This window comes from Myripristis murdjan, chromosome 23 (assembly GCF_902150065.1).
Source record: "Myripristis murdjan chromosome 23, fMyrMur1.1, whole genome shotgun sequence".
Classification (NCBI taxonomy): domain Eukaryota; kingdom Metazoa; phylum Chordata; class Actinopteri; order Holocentriformes; family Holocentridae; genus Myripristis; species Myripristis murdjan.
In genome coordinates, this window is record NC_044002.1 from 12,534,900 (window position 1) to 12,544,899 (window position 10,000).

The following is a 10,000-nucleotide window of genomic DNA, read 5'->3' on the forward strand; positions in this document are numbered from 1 at the left end:
GTTCACCCTCAGTTCTCTCTCCTCTCTCTCTCCTGCCAGCATTTCCAGTGCACCATCCAGGCTCTGCAGGATGAGCTCCGCATCCAGCGCGACCTCAACCAGCTCCTCCAGACCGACTACTCGGACGGCGGTCACCTCGGCAACCAGGCCCTCCCCCCGCAGGAAATGACGGAGGAGAATTTCCTGCGTATTCACACCGACTACGAGCGTCAGGCCAAAGAGCTCTTCCTCCTGAGGAAGACTGTGGAAGAGATGGAGCTGAGAATTGACACTCAGAAACACACTTTGACGGCCAGGTGGAGTTTTTTTTTTTTTTTTTTTTTTTTTTAAGTTTTCAAAATCCAAACATTGACCTCTTGGCCTCATTTGGAGCCACCGACATTCAAAGATGAACAGTTAAATCTTTACTTTTCTGTTGTTGTCTATCAGGGATGAGTCCATTAAGAAGTTACTGGAGATGCTGCAGAGTAAAGGTCTGTCGTCACGGGCGACTGAGGAGGACCACGAACGGACGAGGCGATTGGCTGACGCTGAGATGACCATCCACCATCTAGAGGGCCTGTTGGAGCAGAAAGACAAGGAGACGCTACAACTCAGAGAGGTGTGTGTGTGTGTGTGTGTGTGTGTGTGTGTGTGTGTGTTTGTGAGTGAGAGATACAGAGAGACAGACAGATGAGAGAAAGAGTGCATGCATGCATTCCTGTGTGTGTGTGTGTGTGTGTGTGTGTGTGTGTGTACAGCCAGATGTGAGAGTGTACAAATCAAACCGTGTCATGTAGGCAGGGCTGTTGGCTGCATCTCATCTTGGCTCACAGCTCGACTTTTTAAACAGCAACATCGATAAACACACACAGGGGAACACACACTTTATCACTCTCCATTTTTCTGTCTCGCTCTTCTTCCCTCATCACTCTCTCTGCCCACCCTTCTCTGTGTTTCTCTCTGTCCATATTGTTCATTATTTTAAACAACAGCTCCCTCTAGTGTTACAATATTGTTACTGAACAACATGATTTCAGTACAAATCTCAGCTTTGAACTCACTCAGGATGCAGACTATATGAATTCATATCTAAAATGCTAAAATATTTTTTTTTTCCCATCTGGATTAGACTACATGCAAAGGTAATTATATTGTCATTGCTAAAAAAATCCAATCAGTGCCCAATATGTGCCCAGGAAACGCAGATTGCCAGAAACTCATATACAGTTTAATCTCAGGTTGTAAAGGAAATTGAATGGAAAAAAGACACTCACCCAGCTGGAGCAAGTCATTTGTTTTGTGGAGGAACGGGAGAGTCGCAGTCGGAAAAGAAAAATAACCCAGTGTGGAGGCTTACTTTCAGCGTTTTTCGTGCTGCGGCTGTGCACCCACTAACTTCTGTGCATTTGTTCATTCGCTCGTCTGTTTTGCTCTTTCATAAAAGCACAAATATTTTGACAGTAGAGGCTTTCAGGCTTGTTTGATTTCACAGGAAGAACAAGTGAGACGACAAGATTACTAAAATATATTTCCTTTCAGCTGTTCAGCTGGATGTTTACTTTCAGGTAAACAAGACCTGGCAGTACAGATTTATTCAATAACAGCAAAGCAGACTCATGTAGCCCAATCAGAAGCCTTAGTGAAGCAAATATGGTTGCTAAAAAAACATTCCTATTCACATACATAGCATAATGCCTTGCTCATGGGTCCCTTAATGCGTAAGGAGGCAGTTTGCATGAAATACAGTAATAATAACTGTGTACCAACCATTCAAAATGTCTTTTTGTCCTGTACAATTAAAAGACAGGAACAACTGATCTCAGACCGACTGCAATGCACCACGGGCCACAGCTATGAGGGAGAACTGCGCACACACACACTCACACACACACTCACATATTCCATATCACATGATGCATCATTTATGTAGCTTAGGCAGCAAGTGACTCAGTCGTTTCCAGTGACAGAGAACAAGATAGAGGGAGTGGAAGAAGAGGAGACAGAGAGAGAGAGAGAGAGGCAGAGGAGGACAAAAACAGAGAGAAGGGAGTGGGAGGAAAATTAAACAGTACTCTTTTCCAAAAGGCTTTAAAACCTAAAACGTTGTTACTGCTACTGTGTAACTCTTTAAAACATGTTTCACGGCAGACATTACTAGCGTGCTTTCACCATACACCATATCTACACCTTGCATTTGGCTTTCTTTGAATGCATGGAAATACTTCACTTTTCTTCAAAATCCTGATTCCTTCTGTCCAGTCAACTTGATCGCAGTGTCACATCACCAAGCTGGTCAGTCATTAATGGAGGAGACGTTAATTGTAGTCCATCTAAACCATCAGATGATGATCTGATTGATCTTCATGGAGTACCATATGGCACATTGGTTGACAGAAACATCACAAAATGTACAACCAAGGAGAACTAGTATGCAAGCAAAAACCTCCATCTGAATGGACCTTTAATTACAGTGTAGTCAACATCTCAGGGCCTTAAGACTAAGCCAAGATTACAAAGTATGCTTTTGATAGCTGAACGATTGCCAAACAGTTTTGTATGGGTAATTCACTTCTGTCAGCCTGTAAGAAATGTAGTCTTTGGAATAAACTTAGCAGCTGGGACTTCTACAGTGGCAGCTACTGTAAAAGTCCCCATTCATACATTTATGCTGCAGTCCCTCCTGCGTTAGCCCTGCTGACATCATATATTTTGTAGAGTCAAATCGGTAGATCACACTATCTCTGAACCCTACCACTTAGCAGAGCGTTCCTAGCCGCTGAAAGCAGAGCAACACCATGATTTTTCAAACAATTCCTCTTGGAGATGGAGCTAAAGCGCAGCAATAAAAGTGGGAACTCTTTTGGTGTGTGTGCGTGTGCGTGCCTGCTCGTGGGCATTCACAGCATTCATAGCGATGCCTCCAGCGGTGGCACCTACCATCGCTTTTATATACACATGTGTGTTTGCGTGCTCCCTGGCTAATGCATTAGCTGTCTTTGTTAGCTTGTAAGTGTGTGTCCTCTAAAGAAAAGCAGTGATGCATACGCTCTTTTTCCAATAGCACTACCACAACAGGCTCTCCTCTGCTTTCATGCCCTCCCTCCCTCTCTTTTTACCCTCCACCATCATTCTCTTTCTCTCTTTTGCTCTCTCCCATCACTTCACTGGACTACTGAGTTGGCGTCGTGGCAGCAAGAGACAGACAGGATCTTTTTTAATCTAATTTAAACAAGCATAGTCCAAATTTTGATTGAGGATTTCGAAAAATGTCTGAATCTACCAACTTCTGTTAGAAAAGCGAATGGGCTTTGGAAGCAGTGTAGTCTGAAGAGAATGTAGTCTGCCATAGGAGACCGGAAGAGTCTTTACACGCTGACAGGAAGAGTGTTTTTGGAAATGTTCTTTAGCATTTGCAGCTAAGACTGGATTTCTTCATTTGAGCACAATCGTTTGATTTAATCTCTGCTATTTAAAGCTCACAATTTGGATTTTAATAGCACTTTAGATTTACAGTTGAGATTACTCTCAAGCATTTGACGCTAATCAGTGAGATTAATCAAAAAGCATTTGAAGCCAAGAGCTAATTAATTGCATTATCATCATTTGAAGCCATCGCAGCTGATCATTCAGTAGCATTTGAGGCTGACACGGCGTCAGCATCAGCTTAGCGAGCGGCGTCCCATAGAGTGGGAAGGATGTGGGATGGACGGATCGACCCCAGGATGCTGAAAGCCAGAGCATCGGCGAGAGGGAAACACCTGCTTCCCCCTCCCCCCTCCTTCCCTATCTCCACTTCTGTTCCCATCCCTCCCTTTCGGCCCATCTCCCCCTCCATCCCTATCCCAGCTCCTTTCCATGTAGCTCCCATTTCCGGTCCTCTCCTCCCCTCCCTGTCTCCCCGTCCCGTCGTCCCCCACTCCGCTCCTCACCTTCCTTCCCCGTCCCTTCCTCTCCCTCCCTCGTCCCCCATCCATCCCGCTGTCCACCCTACCTCCTGTCCTCCTATCCATCCCCATTTCATTGTAGCCTCCCGGCCATACAATCACCGCCTTGCTGCCTCCAGCACTCGCCCTCCTTCCCGGCTCCTTCCCCAAGACCTTTGCCTTCCGTCCAACCTTCCCCCCGTCCCTCTGCGTCTGTTGCCGTCCAGTCCCTCTCCCTGCCCGGAGACCCTCTCCTCCTTGCACCCTACCACCCCTCCATCCCTCCGTGTCTGTCTCTCTGCCGTTGGCTGACCACCGTGGTGTGTGTGTGTCTCAGGAGCTCCACAGGAGGTACGAAGCAGCTCCAGAATCAGCCAAGACCAAGGCGTTGCAGACTGTCATTGAAATGAAGGTAAGTCTGTGTTCTGGGTTATGATTTGTGTGTATTTTTGTGTTTGAACTTAGAGTAAATCAGAAATCAGTGTCACTTAATCCAGCCAACTCTAGTAAATGTACCACAGCTTTTTTTGGTCACACTGGTGTAGAGACGTATCATCAGCTAATGCAGTAGCATGATAACATGATGTCACACTAATATAAATGATACAGGAACAGCAGCACCTCTTATACTGTGCAGGAAATACAATTTTCAAAGGCTCAACATTACAGGAAAGCTGTGACTTAAATGCAAATTGGCTCTGCAGTGGGCTCACTGTTGTGTGACAAGACATTTGGTATCAATTTCATGTCTTTGCGTGCAGAATTTATATAACTTGCAATCCTGCACCACACTGTGTGCATGTGGCGGACGGCACACACTAGCTTTGCATTATCTCAGAGTACAGACAGTGTGCTAAATATTGCTCCACAGGTGAAATGGATATCAACTCTGCTTGATCAAAGAGCTTTGGTTGCTAAAATCTGTATTCATTCCTCACTTTCTAAATTCTCAGTTATACTTTCCCAAAGTCTGCTCCACGTGCCTTTGCCTTGCATTACAACATTAAAAGGCTTTGTACATAGTCGTGCATGAAGATGAAACTTCTTTGATTTAATTTCCAGCTTTACAAAAAATCCGTTTTCAGAAAGTTGTCAAAAAGATATATTTAAACTGCCAGTATGACTCCTATTGAATAGGTTATTTATGTCAGGTCTGCACTATTCATTAAAAAATATCAGAACTGTCCAGATCATTTGGATCGTGGAGCGCTGCAGAAACTGGATTATGCAGGATTAGGATGATGTTGTAGCCAACATATGCTCACACAAGTGCATCATTTATCTCTACATTAAGGAGATGTAATACTCAGCTACTCATGGTGTTCTTGTTATATTTATCAACAAACCAACTAGGTGTAATTTGTGTAAATTGAAGCATGTAACTAGATGTTATAGGTACAGTTCATCTGGCAGCTAGCAGACAGGTAGTAGCAGCTAATAGCTATCCTGTGGCGAATGTCACACACCTAACCTGTCAAAGAAATAAACATGACAGACTGTTGATATTAAAGACCTCATGAAATGGACTCTTACTTTCTTAGTTTAATGTGTTTCCTGTTGAAACAGGATGTTCGGACGTAGTGCATGGAAGAATCATTCACAGGTGCAAACTGATTGGATATCACTTTGGGAGAGAAACACACAATTATTTGAAGGCATAAAGGTGGATGAGAGAGGATGTTTAAAGATTTGTGAAGGTTTTATTGGTTAAAATTTTAATTCATACCCACTAGTGCAGGATGATGGCGCCATTGAAGATACAGGAAGTAGAGCTCATGTGAGGTCATTTGATGGGGACTTTAACTACTGTCAGTTAATGATGATATTATACATTAGACCTGTGTGGTTTTGGAGATACTGTAAGTATAACATCAGTAGTGTAGCCTGACCTGACCTGAGTTTAATCTGACAAATAGTGTTATAATAGCTAACTTTGTGGGAATTTCAGTCTGTCAGTCAGTTAATCATGTTTGTCACATGTAATCATGTAATGTACAACCACTGTGAAATTTAATCCCTCCAGATCCTTCAATTTACACATGAAAGAGTTTAAATAGGAATAGGATGTAATAGTTCAACTATCCCACGGTTCGGTTTGTATTACAGTTTATGGATCCCAGTTTTGGTTTGGTTTATTTTGTACATTAGGGTGAAAAAAACATTACTATTATCCAATATTCTCTGTATTTTCACATTTGATTTTATTCAGTGATTTGATTACAATATATAAAATCAGCAAATATTCTTTCAAAGGCAACTTAGACTATCTAAAACAAACATGAAAAAATCTTTCAATACATTCATCAGTTTATAAGCCAAGTGTGTGGTTGTGTGGTTCTCATACAGCAGAAGTGTTAGCAGCTCTGCTCTTTTCATCTCCCAGTTCAAGATATAATAATAACACTCGTGGTCCAGTAACTCTCACTGGTCCAACCATCAGTGGTGAGAACTTCATAGAGTGTATTGTGTATTGAAAGGTTTGTTTTTTTACGGTTCAGTTTTACACCCCGACCAATGCTAATAAATACATGTGTATGATTGGCGGGGAGGGGAGTCAGTGAACTCATTTAGGCTCCTAGTGGCCTGAGGGTTGAAGCTCCTCCTGAGCCTCTGAGTGCCGGCCTGGTGTATTTGATACTTTCTTCCCAGCAGGGAAAAAAGGGGAAAAAAAGCCATTATTTATTCGGTTGAGATCTTTAATGGTGCTCCTCACCTTATTCTTGCAGCGCCTGGTGTAAATATCCTTAAGGCAGGGTAGAGCACCTCTTATTGTTTATTCACCTAAACCTTGCAGTGACTGTCACGGTAAAAAGAGAAGTGGTTCACATTTGAATGATTTGTGAGAGCAACACAGAGCTATCCCTAATTTCCTAATCCCAGGTACTTTGGCTTTTGATTTGGACTTTCTGGGTTAATTTGGCCTCCAGATCTGCTCAGCATCAACAATGCCAAAAAAAAAATGTAACCAAGCTTGTCTAGGCATCATGAAACACACCAAGTCTTGTTTATCAAAGATGTTTGATAAATAAGCTATAGGGAAACTTGTGTCCACATGTATTGCAACTTTGTGTGCAATAGTTGTACATCAAAGTGTGCAGTGTCCTAACATCTCTCTCTGTGTGTGTGTGTGTGTGTGTGTGTGTGTGTGTGTGTTGCTGTCATGCCAGGACTCTAAGATCAGCTCGCTGGAGCGCGGTCTGAGGGAGCTGGAGGAGGAGGTGAACATGCTCAAGTCCAACGGAGCTCTGAGCAGCGAGGAGAGAGAGGAGGAGATCAAACAGATGGAGGTCTACAGATCCCACTCCAAGTTCATGAAGAACAAGGTAACGGGCCATACACACTCACACACACACACACACACACACACACACACACATGCACACACTTTTTTTTTTTTTAACCCGGCTACTTATTTTTTCTTTTTGAAGCAAAGTTGGAATTCTTAGTTTTCTGGCAACAACCCGACTTCTTTACATCTTTCACGAAGAAATAGATTTAGTGTCAAGAACAAAAGTTAAGTATTACTGTGGGAGTCAGACTCATTAAAACATACATCTGCTCTTTTCATGTGGGAATGCACTAGAGGCAGGGCAATTTGCAATTCAGTTAATACTTTCTGTTTGTTTAGTTTGTTCATTTGTTTTGAGGTGTAATCTATTTGATTGCACTTCACTACTTGAATCACTAATCAAACTAATACATAACACCATGTATTCTTGAAGAGCATCACTAGTTGGTAGAAGTTAATTAAATGTCCACCTTTCATAGGTCATTGTAACTCAGAATAAGGTCTTATTTCCTGGTTCCAATGTATCAAAATCTCTAACACGCTTTCTCACCATTCAAATAGTTTAAGGCTTGGGGTGCTGTGACAAACTGGGCCTCAGCTCCCACACACCTCCACAGGACTGCTTACTGCAGGATCTAGAGGACCACTGACCATGATCATGTCAGGAATATTTAAGGTTTCTTCAGTATTCAGGTCAATTATAATTAGAGTGTAAGAATGACATCACTATCCCAAACTGTATCCAAAACATGTCAGGTAACGATGACACTGTCTTTCTTTTGTCTGTTTGTTTGTTTGTTTTTCAATTAATTTTAAACCAGAGGCTTCCTTGGAGGGACACAAAACTGCTGTAACAAACATCTGCAGATCTGGCGTGTCATATTTTTTTATTCATTTGTTTATTTTATATTAACTCAAAGTGTTGCAGTGTGGTTAAAAAAAAAACCTCTTAACTCTGCTCTCTTTCTTTTTTCTTACTCATTTGAAAGCTTATATGAATATTTTTGCATTGAGTCAGTTTTAAGACCCCTTGGGCCCCAGACAGATATTAAAAAACAAAACAAAAAGTAAAATAAAATAAAATAATATAAAAACATGATTATCAATGAGAGGAAATGCATCCCTCTTTAAGACCTGAGTCTTTGCAGATGCGGAGCTGTTGTCATACTGTGGCTCTTGTTTACAGCAGTGATATTCTCTATGTATTGCACTGTCGTTTTATTTGGAGTAGTTTTCAGTCAGTTTGTTGTCTACCAGATGTATATTAATAAACAACAGCATGCTGAAACGACTGGCTATTCATTAGTCTACATTTCGTTCATACCCAAGCACAATTTTTCGTTTAATTCCACTTGGATGATCACCCTGATAATAAAGTTTTTCCACAGCTACAAAATGAACTTCACTGCACCACCCACCCCACACACACCCTCTCACCTCTGCTTTGAAAAAGCTCAGGTGAAGGAAGATGAAGGTACTTCTGCTCTTTCAGCATGTGCTTCTTCGGTTCTTCGGCTGTTGCGTGCAAAAGTGGTCAACGACTACAGCGTCTTCATTTGTTGTTGTCATGGTAACGCCCTCCTCTCCTGCTAGGTTGAGCAGCTGAAGGGGGAGCTGACTCACAGCCAATCAGAGACGGAGGAACTAAGGCAACGAGCCAATGAGCTTCAGCAGGAGGTGTCTGCAGTAAGAGAGACGCACCTCTGTCTGTCTGTTTGTTTGTTTGTTTGTTTGTTTGTCCCTTGTTTTCTTTCTTCTTAGCTGTCCTTCTCTTTCTCTCAGGGTGACTGGCTGATGGCTGCCACTGCATTAGATTCCCAGTAGAAAACCAGTAGAGTGACCGTGCGTTCAGACAGCAACAAACAACTCAACCAATGCAACAGCTGACAGCTTCTTATGTGGGGAAGGGACAGCAACACGGAGAATCAGACTATGTTTATACTTAGTGTTTTTAGTCAGTCCTTGCTTTAAAGGAACAGCTCACACAAAATGCAAGAAAAACGATATTTCCATCGAGATAGTTTCTGTGTGATTTGGTGAGGTTTCCAATGTGTCTCTCCTCACCCCAATACAATGGGGCTGGACTTTTTGTGGACTCACACCGTCAAAAATGAAAATGTAAAACTCAACAGCAGCAGCTCTTTCTGAAAACAGCAACACGGATGCCTGACATAATCCACAGCGCTCATGAGTGAAGAATTTTGTTGGAAACTGTTTTCTCCCAAAGAGCGCCCACAAACTCAGACAGACTGGAAACATCACCAAATCACACAGACTTGGTGGATATATCAATAGCAAGTGGGAAAATATATTTTTTTTTTTTGCATTTTGTGTGAGCTGTTCCTTTAAGTTCTTCTTGTGGTTGCAGTATAATTGAATCTGCTGCTGTCAATCCAGCGGTCCCTATTTTCTCACATCAGTCAAGTCACAGTGAGCACAACAGCTTCAAGGCCACTGATCAAAAGAGCTGTCAGCTCAGTTGTTGGAAACACCAAAATGGGACTTCTTTCAAGAAATTCATGAGGTCTAGGAGACGATGCAGCAGCTGAAATCTGAGCTAATAGAAACGGGGAGATGCGTGCTGTTAACAATATTGTATTTGACCTCTGTTTAGATTCGGCGGAGGCATGCACACAGCGCTCAAATTACTGTGTCTCAGCAAGGTGTTCCCCAAGGGTTTCCCTGCTTTTCCCCAATAACATTTACAGAAATTTAATTGAAAGTTTAGAGAGTTTAACCAGAGAAAGATCTGTGTTTCCTGTTGTGTTTGTTCTTGCTTATCATGCATGAAAGTCACAGTCCAGGT

General features: G+C 42.4%; 1 protein-coding gene across 3 annotated transcripts in view; it reads left to right on the plus strand.

The window, feature by feature from the left end:
• The window catches only part of LOC115355239 (ELKS/Rab6-interacting/CAST family member 1-like), a 162,730-nt gene that overhangs the window by 37,204 nt on the left and 115,526 nt on the right, over positions 1–10,000 (plus strand). For 2 of the 3 annotated variants that reach the window (XM_030045957.1, XM_030045958.1), the window contains 4 exons: positions 40–296; positions 430–601; positions 4,243–4,317; positions 7,073–7,228. In XM_030045957.1, the coding sequence (XP_029901817.1) occupies positions 40–296; positions 430–601; positions 4,243–4,317; positions 7,073–7,228 (660 nt within the window). Of the gene's footprint in view, positions 1–39; positions 297–429; positions 602–4,242; positions 4,318–7,072; positions 7,229–8,787; positions 8,881–10,000 lie in introns of all 3 variants that reach the window. The other variant, XM_030045956.1, reaches the window with a different exon arrangement.